The 22,438-nt window shown below is 30.8% G+C and overlaps 1 protein-coding gene and 2 pseudogenes across 1 annotated transcript; all 3 read right to left on the reverse strand.

The window, feature by feature from the left end:
• Window positions 1-2,579: 2,579 nt before the first annotated feature.
• Window positions 2,580-3,360, reverse strand: LOC100261128 (uncharacterized; annotated as a pseudogene).
• A 399-nt stretch (window positions 3,361-3,759) lies between these two features.
• On the reverse strand, window positions 3,760-4,610 carry LOC100254416 (uncharacterized). The gene has a single exon (XM_002269434.4). The coding sequence runs from the start codon at window positions 4,544-4,546 to the stop codon at window positions 3,866-3,868; it is 681 nt and encodes a 226-aa protein (XP_002269470.1). The 5' UTR covers window positions 4,547-4,610; the 3' UTR covers window positions 3,760-3,865.
• Window positions 4,611-13,223: 8,613 nt separating this feature from the next.
• Window positions 13,224-18,083, reverse strand: LOC100256044 (uncharacterized; annotated as a pseudogene).
• Between the last annotated feature and the right edge of the window lie 4,355 nt (window positions 18,084-22,438).

Raw genomic sequence — 22,438 nt, forward strand, 5'->3', positions numbered from 1 at the left:
TAGGAGGGTATTTTTTTCCTAACATTTTAGCTCCTACTAGTCATTATGCAAAATATATGGTCTTTTGGGTTATTATTAGATTCATCTATCCATTTTAACATATACATTCCTTTATAATAATACCAACTTATTAAGGTTTTGCACCCAGAAGAATGAAACACTTAGAGAAAGGGACTCGTGATTTAAGATATAAATACAAGAAAAGGGAAATAATAGATGTTTTGGAATCCAATAACTATATTTGGTTTGATTCTCTACCGTATTTTCTATAATATAGTGAAATGATTTCTCTCATATGTAGATGTAGATATGATTGGTCAAATAATATTTAAAAAATCATGTATCTTTGTGTGTATCATTTGATCTCTATAATATTTTCTATTATATAGTCAAATGATGTCTCTTATGTATGAATCTAGGTATGATTGGCCAAACAATATTAAAAAATCTTATGTCTTTGTGTGTATCATTTTATCTTTATATTTTTACGTTAATAGATTTGCATTAAAGCTCCCATTGACATAATAATAATGATAATGATAATAATAATAATAATAATTAAATTCACAATATATTAATAATGGGATTGATCTTAGTTCAATCTAGAAGAGTTTGTTAGACATCTAATTCAATTGACATTACTCAAGTAATGGTTTCATTATATTTAGTAATAGTTATTAATCCATGTGCCTAAATAAGAATGACAATGGGATAACTTGCTTTTGTTTTGTTTATTTAAAATAATTCTCATTTAAACCTTATAAAGAAAAATTAAACGAGATTGTGTAGGCATGTAAAATTTTCATATCATTTTGTCATGTCCTATTTAACTTTTTAATATTTTTTTAATCTTTTAAAAAATATGAACTTTTAAAATTTTTAATTGTATTAAAAATAAATATATTTTATAAATAATTAAAATATTTAATTATTTATAACATATTTTATTAAGCATTATTGTTTATTATTTTATATGTATTAAAAATAAAAAATAAAAAAATAAAATTAATATACAAAGGGGAAGACAAGACGAACCATGTCCAAGGGACTTTTCTCAATAGTACGATAATTTAAAAAAGTTATGCTTAAATTATTGTAGTAGAATAAGTTATTATAAATATATGATAGTTTTTGCCACCTAGGAGAGAGGAGAGAGGGTGAACGGATAAATTTTTTTTTAAACCAAAATCATCTTTTCAAATTTCAAAAGACGAAATCGTCTCTTCAAGATACGAGTTAAATGAAAAAAAAATATATATATATTTTTTAAAAAAATTCCCCATTTATATAAAAAAAAAAAAATCCTTAAGGGAACTCGTCTCTTCAAGAGACGAGTTCCATGAATATATATATATATATATATATATATATATATATATATATTTTTTTTTTAAAAAAAAAGAAATTCCCAAATTAAAAAAAAAAAAAAAAAACAAGGGAACTCGTCTCTTCAAGAGACGAGTTCTCATAAGAAATTCCCAAATTAGAAAAAAAAAAAAAAAATTCCTCAAGGGAACTTTGTTATTAGGAGTGGTTAGATGACAAAGAAAAGAAAATCACCCCGACCACCATATATTTAAGAGATTTGAGAGCAAAACATGTGGTCCCCACATATTAAATAGGTTTGGGAGCAAAACATGTGGCTACATGCATAAGAGAGAGGATGGAAGGATATTTGAGTGGGGGAAAAGTCAAGGAAAAATATGGGTATTACACATGAGAGAGAATAAGAAGACGTTTGAGTGGTAAAAGAAAATTCATCTCTTGATGAGTTCCATAAATATATATATATATATATATATTAAAAATTCTCAAATTATTATAAAAAAAATTTAAAAAAAAGCAATTCCTTAATAAACGAGTTTCCATGAAAAAAAAGGGAACTTGTCTCTTCAAGAGACAAGACGAGTTCCTTGAAGAATTGTTGTTGTTTTTTTTTTTTTTTTAATTTGGGAATTTTTTTTAAATATATATATTTTTTCATGGGAACTCGTTTATCGAGGAATTGTTTTTTTTTTTAAATTTTTTTATAATAATTTGGGAATTTTTAAAATATATATATATATATATATATATATATATATATATATATATATATATATATATATATATATATATATATTCATGGAACTCGTCTTTTCAAGAGATGAGTTCTCTTGAGGAATTTTTTTATTTTTTTATTTTTTTATAATTTGAGAATTTTTTTTTTAAATATTTTTTTTCATGGGAACTCGTCTCTTGAAGAGACGATTTCCAAATTTTTTTAAAATCGTCTTTTGAAAAGTCGTCTTTTGAAATTTGAAAAGATGATTTTTGGTTTTTAAAAAAATTTATCCGTTCACCCTCTCTCCTCTCTCCTAGGTGACAAAAACTACCATATATTTGTAATAACTTCTTTTACTATAATAATTTAAGCATAACTTTTTTAAATCACTGGACTATTGAGAAAAGTCCCATGTCCAAGCTCGAAATTAGAAAAAAAGAAAAAAATTCAAATCCACCACTTGCTTGTTCATTTTAATTCCAAATCCATTTCATTTAGAAGGACACGATGGGATGGTTGATGAAAAATTCCTCCCATTGTCATTCCTGAAGGTTCTTGTTTTGGTTTTTCTACCGGAGCCTTCCAGTCAACCAAATTTGGATATGAAGAGTCATCAATGGTGGGCGATGTGTGGGAAAAATGATTCCTTTGGAAGGAAGACTATTCTGAGCAGGTAATCATAATAATATCTGTTTCCACTTACACACCCGTTTCTAAGGCTGTTGCAGTTGTCTAGAAACCGAGCTGTTACATCATAGTCCTGGTCCCAACGGTCACCTTGCCCAGGTTGCACCCAGTGGCTGGGGGCATAGTTAGCCTTCAACCTCACAAAATCTGCTATTCCCTCTATTAGTCCTCCCGGAGCCTGTCCGTTGCCATTCCACTGCCAAATGTGTGTCATCTCGTGGTAAAGCACCCCTGTGAATTCCCTCTTCACATCGCCTGAGTAGCTTCAGATGTAGTTGGCGCTGACATGAATCTCGTTGTTGGAAGCATAGGCTACTCCGTCCATGCTTTCAATTATCAGACTGACTTTCTGAACCGTTTTTCTCTCTGCTGGAGTGTTCTGTTGGAAGACCGTCCATAGGGAGTCGGTGGCAGACACTAGTGTCTGCCTGCTGTACGGGATACCGATTTCATTTGTGAAACGGACGCCGCCGGCGCTGCTTCCAGCATTGTTGGTGACCGCATAATGGACTGCTTGGATTCCATGCAGGGCTGCTAGGAATACAAAACAAGAGAGGAGGACCATATGCCTACTAGCCATGGCTCTATGCTGCTTTCTTTTCTTGCTTTTCAGGTGAAAGTTTTGCACAGAAAATATGCTATAACTGTGTGGTTCATATGGAATGATAGCCGGCCTTGTACTCACCATATAAAGAAATGGTCATTATCTGACCCAAACTCATTCAACCCCAGAAATCAGGGCTACCGTTTTCCGTGACTCGCACAAAATTCTGTGTTGACCTTGATTTGGATAGTAGTATTTGGCCTGCCCCATAAATTGATATATGTAATATAATTTTTTTTAGAGCAATTAATCACATATTATTTATTCTGTCAGTTGCAATGTCCCAGTTGGATTGCTAGTTTCCCATAGAGGGTGCCAATGAAGATGCTAAAAATCTCCTTGATGGAAGGTATGAGCTCTTTACAAACACAGGATGGTGGGAAGGGTATTCAGAGCAATTAATCACAATAATATCGGTTTCCTCTTTTATTCTGGAATTGAAAAATTATTTATTGATCATCATTTATAGAGAACAATCATAGGGTTTTATTTATTTCTTATCAGCTACAATGCTCGAATCAGACTGCTAGTTAATTTCCATATTTGGCCTTATAGTCAGTCCACAGCTGATCAACTGTCTTCCCCAGAAGCTCCACGAAGAAGTCTGCACTGTACCCACTTCTCATCTTCTTGTTGAGTTCTGCTACAAACCCATTTCTAAGGCTGTTGCAGTAGTCCAGAAATCGAGCTGTAACATCATAGCCCTGGTCCCAACGGTTCCCTTGCCCAGGTTGCACCCAGTGGCTGGGGGCATAGTTAGCCTTCAACCTCACATAATCGGCAATTCCCTCTATTAGTCCCCCCGGAGTCTGTCCGTTGCCATTCCACTGCCAAATGTGTGTCATCTCATGGTAAAGCACCCCAGTGAATTCAGTCTTCACATCGCCTGAGTAGCTTCCGATGTAGTTGGCGTTGACATGAATCTCATTGTTGGAAGCATAGGCTACTCCGTCCATGTTTTCAATTATCAGACTCACTTTCTGAACCGTTTTTCTCTCTTCTGGAGTGTTCTGTTGGAAGACCCCCCATATGAAGTCGGTGGCAGATACTAGCGTCTGCCTGCTGTACGGGATTCCGATTTCATTTGTGAATCGGACGCCACCGGCGCTGCTTCCAGCATTGTTGGTGACCTCATACTCGACTGCTTGGATTCCATGCTGGTCTGCTAGGAATACAAAACAAGAGAGAAGGACAATGTGCCTACTAGCCATGGCTCTATGCTGCTTTCTTTTCTTCCTTTTCAGGTGAAAGCTTTCCACAAAGAATGTGCTATAGCTATATGGTTTTTATATAGAGAAAAGTAGCCGCCCGTCAACTCACCCCATACGCAAGTCACCATTCATCCTTTGCTTCTCGATCACGACACTCTTACCACCCATTCAATGTCCCGGAAATTCAACGCCACAAATTTATGTTGACGTTGACTCCTTGAGTCTTGGTCGTAGTGTTTGGCCAGCACCACAAATTTATTTCTAACTTCTATTTGTTCAGATTTTATGATGGGGATAATTATGAGGTGGGGTTGATGATTTTAATGGTGAATAGATTCTTCCTTTTAATTTCACTCAAATTTTTGTGTTTTTAGGCGTGGTAGAACAAGCAAAAGTTATTTTATCAGTACGATTATAATTTAATTTTTTTTTATTAAAATAAGAATAATTTTGATATCATATGATTTTTTTAATTAAATAAAAATCTAAAAAAATGGCCTAACCCAGTGAGGGTTATTTTATCTAATATAATAATTCATAATTTCTCTACTTGTCTCTTAACTTCTTTTTTTTTTACACCCTGTCACAGTCTAAACCCTAGAAAAATATGGGGCCGCCACTTGTCGGTGGGCTTGTCGGCCGGGGATAGGCTGAGGTTTCTCGTTTCTACACTAGACTAGGATTGTTAATTTCCGTGGAAATTCTCAACCGTACGGTTGGCCAAACTCCACAGCTGTTTTGGCCACACGTTCATGCAGGACACAAAGAAAAAGAACAAAAGAACAGTCAAACTTCCAAATTATTCATCTCGATTTTCATATGCAATGAAAATAATGTATTGTAGTGTTTGACTTCGATGTCTTAAGAATTACGGTGGTTGAAAATCATTACTATTGAAAATATTTCTCACCATTAAGTATTGAATTTAATTTCAGTCTCTGGTAAAATAAAAAACAATTAAAAATTACGGAATTTACAAATTTATCCTTAGTCAGAGTTAATGAGACATTTCTATAACCCATTTAACATAGTTTTTTTATATACTATAACAAAATATATTGAGTCTATTCTTTAATTAATTAAATTTCTTTTTTTTTTTTGAAAAATTCGTGAAAAAAAAGAGAATAATAAAAGAAAAAGCGGAATAAAATAAAAATGAATTTAAAATTAATTAAATGATTTAAAATATATAAAATTTTAATTAATTAAAACTAATTTAATATATTTTCAACAATAAACCAAATATAAAAAAGATAGTCTTTTTAATATATTTTTTTCCTTTACTAATTAAAAAGAAAAATTAAAAACTCCCAAATATAGTACAATAAATGGTATGAAATTATGTTAGCAAGGACAAACTCTATTATCTGTTACTTGTGACATCCCCATAGACCATTTTTATTTTTTTTACTTGATCTCAAAACCATGAGATAAAAAAGATTTTTTTTTTTTTGCATAGATTAAAATAAAAATGTTATTGCATTCCTTAATTTAAAGCCCTGAAGGCCTTCGAATCATTCATTATGAATAACATTGGAACCAATCTTTGATCCCATTGTAGAAATTTATTTGATCCCATAAAAAGTGTCTTATCATATCTATTTAATCTCATTATCACGTGGGATAATTGACCGAGTTTCCATCTATATGACTCCACAACCTTGTGGAACACGATAAAGATCTTATATTTAAAAGTGGGGTAATTATGATATTTCATAATCTTGTGGATATAATAAAAATGTTATGTTTGGATGTGGGATGATTGTGATATTCCATATTAAATAAGAAAAAATTATTGATATTATAATTCTTCTTAATCATATAGACATGTTTTATATAGACATGTTTTGTAATGATATTTATTTGTTTGAGTTTGAAGTCTTATAGGACCTAATGACGATATTATGTTTGTTTGAATAATGATTATAATTTCTTAAATTGGATAAGAAAAAAAATTTCTAACACAAAAGCTCCTCTTAATTGTATGCACTAAAGCTCCTTTTAATTCTATATACATGTTTTTTAAGTATCGAAGAACTTATGGGTTTAGAGTTGATCGTGGAGAGACACTCTATTCTAAAGTGCTTCATGGCCTACCTACGTTAATGTTGATTGTGGAGTGGGTTCTCACGTTTGATAGGTGATTAATGCTCAGAGACGAGGACTCCATTCTGGATTGCTTCATAGACACCTACATTAATAGATTGTGGAGTGGGTTAATAACGCTAGTGCACTGGATGTGACAATTGGAAATGGGTAGCGACTTGTTTGGATTTGAGGAGTGAGAAAATATAAAATTCCAAAAGCATCATTGATAATCTCCAATGGATCAAGATTCTATGCCTTAAAGTGGTTACTGATCTGGCTTGTGGAAAAAACAAAGGTGCCACGGAAAATGTGTCTTCGAAAGTGATCACTGACTCAGCTTGTAGAAGAACGTACCTCCAATACAAACTTTATGTTGTGGTATGGACTCATAAATTAAAAAATTCATAGTTTAGATGAATGAATTGACATGGACTTCTCAACTAGAAAATTCTAGAAGATTTATAAGAATGAGGATGATTCAATTTCTGGGCACAAAGAATATATAAAGAATTTATTTTGGGGGGACAAAATCCAAGTCGACTGATGCACAGAGCCTCAATGTAAGTTTTTTTACCTTTCCATGCCTTAGGTTGAGCGAGGCATATGCCCCTTCTAGGCCTTATGTTGACCCACCATTGCTTGGAGTAGCCATTGAAAAACCTGATTCCTTGAATTGTTATCAACTTCATTCATCAGATACCTGAGAGATGATTATGGTTTGCTTTTCATTAAATGAAGGAAGTTAAACTATAGTGTTTAGAGTAAGATCATACTTAATGCCCTTAGTGAGAAAGAGAAATTCATGCTCCGTGGATGGAGATTTGTGTAAACTATCCATGATGGATTCAATTTTTCGATAATGGAAACAATGAATTGACATGGTTTACTTGGATTAGAATGCCCTTTCCGTGGGACTAATGGGAAATGAGATTTATGCAAGAACTACAGGGAGCTATGGTTAGATTCAAAGAGATATTTTTAAGCATCAATAGATTAGTATATGAAGTTAAAAACTTTAGGGGATAAATTAAATCTAGTCTTTTTCCTACTTTCTTTATATGATGGAACATTCATACAAAGAAAAACACTATGTAGTTTTTAATGGGCTTTAAGTAATGAGTATACTCATCATAGAGGTGTCCAATGGGCTGGACCACCCAATTTTGGCCTATGGCCCAACGCGCCAAAAGGACGGGTTGGTCAACATGACCTAATTATTGTAGCGAGTTGTCTCAACACAACCTACCCCTTTGGGTCATGCTGGCCTACTTGGCCCACTCAAATATTTTTTTTTCTTTTTTCATTTTTTTCATTTCATATGTCTATATTACTCTTCTTACAACTATATAATAATTAGTTTAAAAAATAATTAAGTAAATCACTCACTATTAGTATTTTTTTATGTCAAATATCTATAATATGTCTCTTAACAACTATATAATGATTAGTTTTAGAGGTAAATAAGTAAATAACTCACAAATGATTTTTTTATAAATACTTATTTTAATTCTTTTTGACATAATTCTTTATTTTCTCTTTATATTGTTTACAATTCTCTCTAATTTTTTTTTTTTTTTATTTATAATTTTCTAAGTTTAAATTCTCTACAAGTTCTTCAATTCAAGGCTTTAAGTTATCTACTCTCCACAAGTGTTCATTACCTATAAATTATCTACTTTGCACAAATATTCATTATCATAAGATTGAGATATTTATATTTAGTTATTTTATTTATTTTTTTAATTCTATATTTTCATTTAATCGATCTCTTCCTTCTACCTATCTTTATTTATTTTTTTCTAAAATTAAAAATGGATTTATGTTACCTAGATATTAAAAACCTTAACTTTGGTATTGATAAATGTTATAAATTTGAGCATTTTGAAGATGATGAGAACCCCACCCCAACTAACATCCCTTCCTCTAACCTTCCTAACATGATCCTATAAGTAAAAAACCTATGGTTAATAGATGTACATCTTTAGCATGAAATCATTTCACTATAATAATTATATGTTGTTGGTTTCTTTTAAATCTATTAAATATTATTCATTTTTAAATGTTTAGTAATATATATGATTAATAGTTGGGCGGGTGTTAACCTAGTTGGAATATGCTCAAACTATAGTAATGCAATTTTCACATTTTTTTTTTCTTCATTTTTTTCATGTAATTTGTTGAACTATTGAATAAATGAATTGTATTTTTTATATTTCATTTTCTTTTATATTCCAATATTTTAAATTTATTTTTATTTTGATAAAAAAAATTCAAATATGATTTTTTTTCTATTTTTAAAAACAAAAAAAACTAACATTTCTACAAATTTTATAATTACAAACTTGATAAAATATAAAAAATAAAAAGTATAATTATTAGAGATATTTAAAGTAACAAAAAAAATTCATTTAATAATGAAAAAAAAATGAAGACAAAATGACTTGAAAAATTAAATTAAAAATCTTAATAGAGTGGTAATGGCCCATCAAAATGATCTATCAGCACGATGGCTGGACTTTTTTTAATAGTACGGTAATTTAAAAAAATTATGCTTAAATTATTGTAGTAGAAGAAGTTATTACAAATATATGGTAGTTTTTGCCACATAGGAGAGAGGAGAGAGGGTGAACGGATAAATTTTTTTAAAACCAAAATCATCTTTCAAACAAAGGGAACTCGTCTCTTGAAGATACGAGTTCTATGAAAAAAAAATATATATTTTTTTAAAAAAATTCCCCATTTACTCAAGGGAACTCATCTCTTCAAGAGACGAGTTCCATGAAAAAAAAAATATATATTTTTTATTAAAAAAAAAAAAAAAGCAGTTGCTCAAGGGAACTCGTCTCTTCAAGAGACGAGTTCCCATGGAAAAAAAAAATCCAAATTATAAAAAAAAAAAAAAAAACAAAAACAAAAAACAAGCTCAAGGGAACTCGTATCTTGAAAAAAAATATTTTTTTTAAAAAAAATTCTCAAATTATTTTTTTTAAAAAAAACATTTTTTTCCTCAATAGAACTCGTCTCTTGAAGAGACGAGTTCCATGAAAATATATATATATATATATGTTTTGTTTAAGAAATTCCCAAATTATTAAAAAAAAAAAAAAAAGGCAATTCTTCAAAGGAACTCGTGGAAAATATATATATATATATTTTAAAAAATATATATATTTTTTAAATATATATATATATATCTTTTTAAAAAAATTCCCAAATTAAAAAAAAAAAAAAAGAATTTCCTCTTCCCATGGAAAAAAATATATATTTTAAAAAAAATTCCCAAATTAGAAAACAAAAAAACAAAAACAATTCCTCGAGGGAACTCGTCTCTTTAAGAGACGAGTTCCATGTAAAAAAAATAATTTTTTTTTTAAATTCCCAAATAAAAAAAAAATTTGCTAAAGGGAACTCGTCTCTTCAAGAGACGAGTTCCTATGGAAAAAAAATATTATTTTTATTTAAAAAAAATCCCAAATTAAAAAAAAAAAAAATAAATTCCTCAAGGGAACTCGTCTCTTTAAGAGACGAGTTCCCATGGAAAAAAAATATTTTTTATTTAAAAAAAAATTCCCAAATTAAAAAAAAAAAAAAACAAGGAACTCGTCTTTTGAAGAGACGAGTTCCCATGTAAAAATAAATAAATTTTTTTAAAAATATATATATATTTTTAAAAAAATTCCCAAATTAAAAAAAAAAAAAAAAAAAAAAGAATTCCCTCAAGGGAACTCGTCTCTTGAAGAGATGAGTTCCCATGGAATATATATATATATTTAAAAAAATTCCCAAATTAAAAAAAAAAAAAAATTCCTAAAGGGAACTCGTCTCTTCAGTTCCCTCTTGAAGAGACGAGTTCCCATGGAAAAAAAATTTTTTTTTTAAAAAAAATATAATTTTTATTTAAAAAAAATCTCAAATTAAAAAAAAAAAAATTCCTCAAAGGAACTCATATCTTCAAGAGACGAGTTCCCATGTAAAAAAAATATTTTTTTAAAATATATATATATATTTAAAAAAAAAAAATTCCTAAAGGGATGAGTTCCCATGGGAAAAAAAATATTTTTTTTTTAAATATATTTTTTATTTTAAAAAAAATCCCAAATTCAAAAAAAAAAAATAAAAAAAAAAAAACAATTCCTAAGGGAACTCGTCTCTTCAAGAGACCAGTTCCCATGGAAATTTTTTTTTTTTAAATATATTTTTTATTTAAAAAAAATCCCAAATTAAAAAAAAAACTCGTCTCTTGAAGAGACGAGTTCCCATGGAAAAAATATATATATTTTTTAAAAAATTCCCAAAAAAAAGAAAAAAAAATTTCCTCAAGGGAACTTGTCTCTTTAAGAGACGAGTTCCTATGGAAAAAATTAGTTTTTTAAAAAATATTCTTCAAGGCAATTCGTAGAGACAAGTTCCGTGAATTTTTTTTTTTTTTAAATCTCAAATTAAAAATATATATTTTCAATGTCATTAAAGCGGCTTTTTCTGCTTAAAAATAAAATTATTTCAAACAAAAATTAGATTTTTAGGACATGAAATTTTTCAAGGAGGACCTATGTACTTTGTTATCTCAAACAAACCATGGAGGAATTGCTTTTGTTTTTTTTTTTTTTTTTTTTTTTTTTTTTTTAAATTTGGGAATTTTTTTTAAATAAAAAATATATTTTTTTTTTCCATGGGAACTCGTCTCTTGAAGAGACGAGTTCCCTTTTTTTTTTTTTTTTTTAATAAAAAATATATTTTTTTTTCATGGAATTCGTCTCTTGAAGAAACAAGTTCCCTTGAGTAAATGAGGAATTTTTAAATATATATATATATATTTTTCATGGAACTCGTCTCTTCAAGAGACGAGTTCCCTTTGTTTGAAAGATGATTTTTTTTTTAAAATATATATATTTGTTTTTTCATGGAACTTGTCTCTTCAAGAGACAAGTTCCCTTTGTTTGAAAAGATGATTTTGGTTTTAAAAAAATTTATCCGTTCACCCTCTCTCCTCTCTCCTATGTGGCAAAAACTATCATATATTTGTAATAACTTCTTCTACTACAATAATTTAAGCATAACTTTTTTAAATTACCGTACTATTAAGAAAAGTCCCACGATGGCTAGTAGGCTCATAGGTCATATGACCACCTATTTTATTTGCATTGGTCAGCATGACACGACACGAATTTTAAGTGAGTTATGCCAACTTGGCACGTTGGCCCGTAAAGGCCCGCTAAACATTGGGTCATGTTAGCTCGGGCCCACTCATTAGACACCTCTAACTTATCATTAGCTCAAATTTGCTAATAAATCCTATTCTTGTAGTCAATAAAACCATTTCAGTACTATCGAAAGAAATATGATGAATAAGAAATCTAAAAGGGTATTTGATAAATCAATTATCGACTTAATGACTTAGTGACTTAATTGAAATTATTAAGTATATTTTGTAAAGTTACTTCATATTAACTTAAAGTTAAAAATGACTTTGAATAATCATTAACTTGATATTATAATTTAAAATTACTTAATAATTTTATATTTTCTGTTCAATAAAAAAATATTTAATTATAAGTAATTAGTTAAATAAAAGTTAAAAGCAAATTATTCAAAATCTGGAAAAAAAAAAGGAAAAAGAAAAAGAAAGAAAGTTTTGAGCAATAAATTAAGAAACAAACACCAATTAAATAAATGAACTTAATTAACTTAATATTATTTAATAAAACATAATTTAACTTAAAATTATTTTAATGAATTAAATATTAAATATTAAATCTACCAAATACTCTGTAACATCAGTACAAGAAGTTGTAACACTAGTGGCAAGAGGGAATGGACAATCAAATATGAAGAGAAGCTGATGTTTTGAAAAGGGCCTCCAAATGATGCAAATAACATGATTGTTATACACCATGAGAGGCAAGGAGATGTTAAGAGAAGAATGCTACAGGCTAGATGACTACCGACTAGGCCACAATTTTCATGTGACTAGGCAACAGTCTGGTAATGCCTCTATGGAAGAAGTCTTGCGTCAAAAATTGTTTTTTAAATAGCTTCTTAATCCTCAAAGAAAAAAAGGATAACACTATTTTCTATTTTTTATTTTTAAAAATAAAAAATATGATATTCTTTGATAATATTTTAAAAATAATTATATAAATATAAAGAATGATTAAAAATAAATTATTAAATATAAAAATTATTTTAAAGCATATTTAAGAATATTAAAAATAGGTTAAAACTATTTCAGGTTCTAAATAAATTTTTGTTTTACAAAATATTATAAAACAATTTTTAAAATTTATTTTTAAAAACTAGTTTTCAAAATTGTTATTGAAAAGTTTTCAAACAAACCCGAACAAACCTTTTTTTCATAGTATAATGACAGAAAGATTTCATGATCTCTCTGGATGCCTACACTAGCATATTAATATACACATTAAAACAAAATAATGAAAGCACTTCAAGATCTAATTTACCAAACACCATCTCCCAATGTATTTTTTTTTAACTTACACTAACAATACATGCATGCAAAACCGAATCCACAAACTGCCGTTCAAAGAACAACTTCAAGCAATAATCCCAAAAACATATTCATACAAAATGGCTAGTTTTTTCCATACATATCCTTATAGTCACTCCAGAGCTCATCAACTGTCTTCCCAAGTAGCTCAACAAAGAAGTCTTTGTTGGAAATCAAGCCAGCATCCTTTGTTTACTTCCCTAATTAGTGTAATGTACAACCTTTATTATAATTGATTTAGGAGTAATTCTAGCAAGGTAGTTTATTCACTTTCCATGTAAGAGTAGTTTATTCACTTCCCATGTAAGAGTTTATTCACTTTCCATGTAAGGGAAATTCCATTCCGGAATTGTCTCATATCTGTAGGCTATTTATTTATGCTTTCATTCATTGTAAAGGAAGGTATCACAGAATGAATTGAGGTGTTCCTCCATAGTTTGTCTTCAAATTCTTCATATTTTTCTTCAAATTCTTCATGGTATCAGAGCAGGTTTAATCCTGTCTCATCGTCTTCATCTTTAGTCAGTTTTTTTTTACTCAATTCTATTCTTCTAATTTATGCCTAAATACGGTCCAGCCTTTGGAATGGCTATCAACTCATCATCCTCTACTTCTGATATCATCATCTCATCGTCTTCATCCTCTCATCAGATGGAAACCTCTCATCTTCCAATCACAACCCATAAACTGAATGGGCAAAATTATTTGCAATGGTCTTAGTCCATATTAATGTTTATACGGGGAAAGGAGAAAGATGACTACATCACCGGAGCTTCGGCGGCACCAGAAACCACAGCATCAACCTACAAAAAGTGGATAGCATAAAATAATATGGTCATGTCCTGGCTAGTCAACTCTATGACCGCTGACATTGGTGAAAATTTTCTGTCATTTGATATTGCCAAAGAAATCTGGGACACTGCAAAAGAAACTTTCTCAGACAAGGAAAACACATCTGAAATCATCTAGATTGAAGGCATCCTCCACGATTTGCGTCAAGGAAACCTTACGGTAACTGAATATTTCAATACTCTTACTCGTCTATGGCGTCAACTTGATACGTTTGAGGTTCATAACTGGAATTGTGTTACAGATGGTTTTTTGTATAAAAAGATTGTCGAAGGGAAACGTGTGTTTAAATTTTTGTTAGGTTTGAACAAAAATCTTGATGAAATCAGAGGAAGAATCATGGGAGTAAAACCCCTACCTAGCCTTAGAGAGGCATTCTCTGAAGTCCGTCGCGAAGAAAGTCGGAAAAATCTCATGATGGGATTCCATCAACAACTGAATATGGCAGAAAGCTCGGCTCTTAAGACTCAATTCGCTCCTTTTGACAACCGTCAAAAAATTAAAGGAGGTAGACCTTGGTGTGATCATTGCAGAAAGCCGGGACACTCAAGAGAAACTTGCTGGAAGATTCATGGAAAGCCAGTAGATTGGAAGCCACGTCAACCACTTGAGAAAGAAGGACGAGGCAATCATGTGGCTATCGATGAACAATCACCACAACCTGAAGCTAGCCCTTTTAATAAGGAGCAAATGGAGATGCTTCAGAAACTACTGTCTCCTCTTTTGTCAGTACAGTCACAAACTAGCTCATCTTCCAACCAGGTCATTGGTTCCGGAACCTTGGCTCACAAAGGTAATTTTTTGAGTGTCTTCACTGCTGGTAAGAAACGTAAAAAACCTTGGATAGTGGACTCAGGAGCATCTGATCATATGACGGGAGATGCGACAATTTTTGATACATATAGCTCATGTCCAAATAATTTAACAGTCCGAATAGCAGATGGTTCACTATCAAAGGTTGCCGGAACAGGTTCAGTTGTGCTATCAAGGGATCTTACTCTCAACTCTGTTCTCCTTGTTCCTAACTTGGACTGTAATCTATTGTCAATTAGTAAACTCACTAAGGAAAAAAGGTGTATTACTAATTTTTCCTCCACTCACTGTGAATTTCAGGATTTGGATTCGGGGAAGACGATTGGCAATGCTGAGGAATGCTCTGGACTCTACATCCTTAAGGAGCGCCACGATCCACAAGAACAACCTCAAATGACAGTTGGTAGTAATTCTTTTTCGATTTCATGTCAAAATAACGATAGTGCAATTAGGTTGTGGCACTATCGCTTAGGTCATCCAAATGTTATGTATCTCAAGCATTTATTTCCTTCATTATTTAATAAAAATCCAAAATCCTTTGAGTGTGAAATCTGTCAATTATCAAAGCAAGTCCGGTCTCATTTTCCCATTCAACCCTATAAAAAGTCTAGTCCATTCTCAATGATTCATAGCGATATCTGGGGTCCGTCAAGAATAAAAAATGTAACTGGTACTAGGTGGTTTGTCTCATTCATAGATGATCACACTAGATTAACTTGGGTATTCCTCATGAAAGAAAAATCTGAAACGAGTCAAATTTTCAAAAATTTTAAAAATATGATTCAGACCCAATTCCAGTCAAAAATACAAATTCTAAAGTCTGATAATGCTAGGGATTATTTCAACTCCATTCTAGGAGAATTTCTAGCACAAGAAGGGATAGTTCACTTAAGTTCATGTGTTGATACCCCACAACAAAACGGAATCGCTGAAAAGAAAAATAGGCATTTGTTAGAGGTGGCTAGATCACTAATGTTCTCCATGAATGTTCCAAAATTATTCTGGGGGCAAGCTGTCCTTACGGCAGCCTACCTCATCAATAGGATGTCGTCTAGGGTACTAAAATTCCAAACACCTTGTCAAACACTCCTAAAATCCTTTCCGACTACTCGTCTCATCTCCACCGTCCCACCCAAAATTTTCGGGTGCTCTGTCTTTGTTCATATCAATCAACAACATAGAAGTAAACTTGATCCTAGGTCACTCAAGTGCATCTTTCTTGGGTATTCTTCAAATCAAAAAGGGTATAAGTGTTACTCTCCGGTCATAAGAAAATTCTACAATTCAATGGATGTCACCTTTTTTGAAACCCAGCCTTACTATCCCAAAAACGATATTCAGGGGGAGAATTCAACTCAGGAATATCAATTTTGGGATCTTGAGTCATTAAGTGAGTCACCCATCACCACTGAAAATCACATTCCTCCAGAGTCATTTAATCAACCCGAGTCCATTGTTGACTTGTGGGATAAGGAGCACATCCAAGAGGAAATGGAGGAAAGAGCACTTTCTCAACAAACCTATGAGGCAGAACCGGGTCCTAATCCAAGCAAACTTCCAGGTAACAACGCTCCTGATGGTACTATTGATTCCGAGTTAGAAAATGATATTCTTAATATGCCCATAGCTTGGAGGAAAGGAGTTAGATCATGCACTCAACATCCCATTGGAAATTTTATTTCTTATGATAAGCTATCACCTACGTTTCGTGCATTCACTTCTAGCATCACAGAGATACAAGTTCCTCAGAATATTCAGGAAGCTTTCAAGTTTCCTAAGTGGAAGGCGGCAGTCGATGAGGAAGTTCGGGCACTGGAAAAGAATGGTATGTGGGAAATTACTGACCTCCCAAGAGGTAAGAAACCAGTTGGGTGTAAGTGGATTTTCACAATAAAGTACAAGGCAGGTTCAGTGACTGATCGGAGATCAACTTCAGGCTATTGTTCATTTGTCTGGGGGAATTTGGTTACATGGCGAAGCAAGAAACAGTCAGTGGTAGCCCGTAGCAGTGCTGAGGCAGAATTTCGTGCTATGGCACAAGGTATCTGCGAGGGAATCTGGTTGAACAGGCTGTTAGAAGAATTACGGGTTCCATTGAAGCATCCCATGGTGTTATACTGCGACAATCAAGCTGCCATCAGTATCACTAAGAATCCGGTTCATCATGATCGAACTAAGCACGTGGAGATAGATCGACACTTTATCAAGGAAAAGATTGAAGAAGGAGTTTTCAAAGTCAGCTACACTCCGACAAACTGTCAAACGACTGACATTCTCACAAAAGCTCTTGCTCGAGTTAACTTCGAAGATCTGACAGAAAAACTTGGAATGATCAACATCTACAACGCGGCTTGAGGGGGAGTGTTGGAAATCAAGCCAGCATCCTTTGTTTACTTCCCTAATTAGTGTAATGTACAACCTTTATTATAATTGATTTAGGAGTAATTCTAGCAAGGTAGTTTATTCACTTTCCATGTAAGAGTAGTTTATTCACTTCCCATGTAAGAGTTTATTCACTTTCCATGTAAGGGAAATTCCATTCCGGAATTGTCTCATATCTGTAGGCTATTTATTTATGCTTTCATTCATTGTAAAGGAAGGTATCACAGAATGAATTGAGGTGTTCCTCCATAGTTTGTCTTCAAATTCTTCATATTTTTCTTCAAATTCTTCAGTCTTCACTGTAGTCACTTCCCATCTTCTTGTTGAGTTCTGCAACAAAACCACTGCTAAGACCCTTTCAGTAGTCCAAAAACCGAGCAGTCACGTCGTAACCCTGGTCCCATCTCTCACCCTCGCCGGGTTGCACCCAGTGGCTGGGGGAAAAATCAGCCGACAACCTTACAAAATCTGCAATTCCCTCTGTTAGTCCTCTTGGCGCCTGTCCATCACCATTCCACTGCCAAATGTGTGTCATCTCATGGAAAATGATCCCAGTGAATTCCATCCTCAGGTCGCCGGAGTAGTTTCCGATATAGTTGGCATTAAAGTGAATCTCGTCGTTGGTAGCATAGGCAACTCCGTCCATATTATCAATTATCAACGTCACTTTCTGCACGTCCTTTCTGTCTTGTTCGGTGTTCTGCTGGAAGAGATCCCATACGAAATAGGTGGAGTCGCTTAGCGTCAACATGCTGCGTTCGGTACCAATTTCATTTGTGAAGGGATGCCACCAGCGCTGCTTTCTGCGTTGTTGATGACTTCGAATTCAACTGCATGGATTCCTTGCAGGGCTGCTAGAATTACAAGACAAGAGAGGAGGAACATATGCTTAGGCGCCATAGCTCTATGCTGCTTTGTTTTCTTTGTTTTGGGTAAAAGCTTTGCTCAAGAACAATGCTATAGCTATACGGTTTATATAGAGAAAAGACAATGTATACAACACACCAAAAAATGGTCATCAACAGTGGGATAAAATTATAGTGCAGGATAATTAACTTGTAATCATTATTGAAAAGTATCTTATTGTAATGTCGGATGTTATAAGGAGTAAAATGTTATAAAATGGATATGGGTTATAAAATCATACGTGGAAAATAGAGATATTAGGAAGAAGAAGAGAGATCCTGTGTGGTAAGAAAGCTTATCTTTAGGGGTATATATACGAGGACTGAGAAGCATCCCTAATCTAGTGGAATGATTGTCTTGTATGGTTGATCAAATTAATCAGGTTAAAATCTCGTGTTTCTTTATTAGGGTTATTTTACTCATGGAAGAAAATATCAAGATATATCGGCGATATATCATGTATCGAAGGTTATGAAAATAATATTTGGTGGAAAAATATCGTTCTGACAAAATTTCGGGGAAAATCTCCAAATACCAACGATATTTCGTGATATATCGGCAATATGGCGATAAATCGCCAATTTTTTCCAAGCCACCTTACCACCAGGGCAAACTTGCCTCTTGTTAATTCAAAGTTGTCATATAAAGAAAATATTAGAAGAATATTTTAGAGAGCAAATTAATTATAAATTTCTTTTAATTGATTATCAAAAAATATAAAAATTATCATGATAGTTTTCTTTATAATGTTTTTAATATTATTAATAGATTAATTAAATATTAAAAAATTGTACATATATCACAATTTATTTTATATCATTTAACACAATTGAATTATATGGATCATAATTTTAATATTAATATATATTTTAAAATTAAACATATTTTAATCAAATATCATAATATTTGATGCAATTTAATAATAAATGTACACTTATAAAATTCATATTTTTATCGATGCATACTATATTATTATCAAATATGATAAATCATATTATACATATATTAAATTCTTTAATAAAATAATTTTAAAATATTTACTAAACTTCTAATTATATTTTTATGAAGTTTTTCTTATATTTTTATAAATTTTGATCAATTTTAGGCCTATTGATATTTTTTTTTTTAAATATCCGCTGATATATCTCTGATTATATCCGATATATCCGTAAAATCGAAGTATCAATATATAAGATTATCAATATTTTTATCTTTGATTTTACTCTTATGTTCTTGAACGGGGACAACAATTATGAAGTGGGTACTGTGATTTCAAGGTGAAAGTCAAAGGTTCAGGGTCTTAACCAGCCTAGAGACTAGATTAATTTGCCAAAGAATTCTCAGAGATGCTGATTCAATCAGATAAACTGGTTTAGGAAAGTATAAGGACATTAGGACAAGTAGGACAGTTCAAAGTTTCGAATTGGACATTGGACTTACAATTATATATATCCACTTTTGGTTAGCACATGCCAAAAACAGTTAATCCAGCTTCACAACCGCTTGCAAAGCCTTTGGAATCAAGGAATATTCAAGAGCCATTCATCGGTTATAGCAATTATCCACAAGAAACCACGTTTGTTGCACAACCATATTTCCTAGACCTAAGATTTATCACACCCCCAAAGAATAATAAGACAAGGCACATGGGCACAAATACATCTTGTAATGGAAAATGATACATATTTAACTTACATTATATTCATATTTGTACAAAATTGAAGACATTTATGCTCTAGATAGTATATTTGGGGAGTTGGATCAACAACCTACTTTTTTTTTCTTTTTTTTTTTAATCAAACCAAGGAAAATTAATTTTATTTTTGTGTTTTGAAAGTGTTGTTTTTAATAAATAAATAACAAAAATTATCATTTGATTGACTTGCAACCTACAAGGTTTCAACTAAAATGAATATGATTTTTGGGTGATTTTAAGAGTTTTTATGTATAATTAGACCAGGTTTGAAAAAGAAAATGTTGATCCGAAACTAATTTAGGTTAAGCTAGTTGGAGTTTGAGATTAGAACAATACATTCAACTTATTTAACTTTACAAATTTTTATTCATTCAAATTAAAGGACAATCGATTTAGGACAAAAATTGACTTGCACCCAACTTGAGTAAAACAAATGATCGTCAAGTGCTAAGTTAACTTGAGTTAGTCATCAATTCAATTTGAACCATGTTAAGTTGCACCATAAATTTTAGGATTAGAACTTGAAAAGTAATTCCGCATTTCAAAATTCACACTTCAAAATAATAGACTTACAACATATTAGCCAAAGTATAAAATTACTTTGGTTTTAACGAGTTGACCAACCATACAAAGCATGCATGCAAAAAATTAATTGGATAATCTCCTGCACAAAGAAGAAATTTCGTGCAATAATCTGAAATATATTTCTGATTCCACCATATTCTTGCAACTTAATATTTATTCTCTAATGATATCAAGAGCAAAAGCTCCATCATTAATTTTATGGGATAATATGGAGTTTTGGATCAAAATTATCCTTCTAACCAAACAGAAAATAGGTTATAGGCCTTCATACAAGATTTTTCATAGTAGGCTTTTTTTATTTATTTATTTTTTCTCTAAATTAGTTTGAATATTTTCAAAATACTGACTTTTATGGAAATTAAAAATCAAAATTTCTAAATATGTATTTAAGTCACATTTTAATAAGTGCATTCTAAAAAAAATTAATTAAAAGATGGACAAAAAATTGTCATTTTAATATGCATTTTAATGGGCATAAGAATTACTTTGAACCGAACTTGATAACATGGCTAGTTTTTTCTATGCAGTCTTAAGCCAGTCCAAAGCTCATCAACAGTTTTTCCCAGCAGCTCAACAAAGTAATCTACAGTACTATAACCGCTTCCGTTCTCCTCCATGTGAAATTCCGAGGTTAGCTGATATCACAGTTTTCTTAGTATTTTCAGCACCAGACCCTCGCTTGTGATTTTTTTTTTTTTTTTTAATAATAATAATGTATGATTTTCAATATCATACAACTTGGTTTTTAAACATGCAAGGAATAATAAGAAAGTGTTTGTCAGTAATTTTAAAATATATTTTTACCATTTTATTTTTATTTTTATTTTTATTTTTAATAATTGAATGATAAAAAATTTTAAGTATTAAAAAAGTTAAAAATACTTTATAAAATCATTTAATTTTTTCATATTTTAATTTTAAATTTTTTTTTATCAAATACTTAAGTTTAAAATAAATAAAAAAATAAAAAAGATCAATCGTGTTTTTAAAGGGATAATTGTGTTTTGGACCTAGTTGGTCCAAAATTTAAGTTTTGGTCCATATAAGTTGACCATTTAAACCCAAGACTTAGAGGAAATGTGAAAGTTGAGAAGAATAATACAAATTTTTTATCTTTCCAAAAATTACCTTTATTGACTATGAAAAAAAAAAAAGAAAAATATTAATTTAAATTTTATTCCTTTTGCAAACCTCAATAAAATTTAATTTAATTTAGTGACTTGGAGAAAAATACACCATTTTCCAATAAAAATAAAAATAAATTATTATTATTATTATTATTTAAAAATCAAATATCTTGGAAAATATATATATTTAAAATTATGTATATAAAAAATAACTAAAAATATGTGAAAAATATTTTTTTCAAATGGTATATTTTTAGAACATATTTTTAAAAAAAATTAGTTTTCTAAAAATAATAAATTTTCAGAATAATTATTAAAAAAATTTTAAGATTAAAAAGTTTGTCAAAATTGTAATAGAAAATATTCAAAATAGTTTTGAGAAGTATATTGGTCTTTTCATATTTTATATCATTCTCATCAATTATGCAACTTTTATGGACCAAATCTTAATTTTTGAGCTCAGTTAGGTCCAAAACATAATTTTCCATTTTTAAAAAACATTGTCAAAGACACTATAAATTTGTTGGAAGCTATTTACAATAGTTCTTGTAGTGCTGAGAATGAAAATTATTATTCAATTAAAAATTATCAAAAAAAGAAAAAAAAAAAAAAAGAAAAGAAAAAACACTTTATTTATTCTCAGACCAACCCAATCTTCTTGGCAATGGCCACAAGTAGCAGTAATTCATCTTTTCCATGCTTGGCAAAATTCAGTTCCAAACTTTGATGGAGAACACGACAAATATTGGGGCATTCGAATGAAGACAATTTTCGTTTCATTTAAGACTTGAAGGATTCAGTTGAGGATGGCTATGAAGAAGAACTATTTTTCCTCAAATTATAAATGCAACTCAATCAAAAGATGCATTGGAAACTTTAAGAAAGGAGTTATCACCATTAACCTACAATCATTAAATAGGGATTTTGATAATTTGTTGATG

This window comes from Vitis vinifera, chromosome 3 (assembly GCF_030704535.1).
Source record: "Vitis vinifera cultivar Pinot Noir 40024 chromosome 3, ASM3070453v1".
NCBI lineage: Eukaryota > Viridiplantae > Streptophyta > Magnoliopsida > Vitales > Vitaceae > Vitis > Vitis vinifera.

Excerpts from the sequence above, each read along its gene's own strand:
- LOC100254416 (XM_002269434.4), bottom strand. The coding sequence starts at position 4,546 with ATGGCTAGTAGGCACATTGTCCTTCTCTCTTGTTTTGTATTCCTAGCA.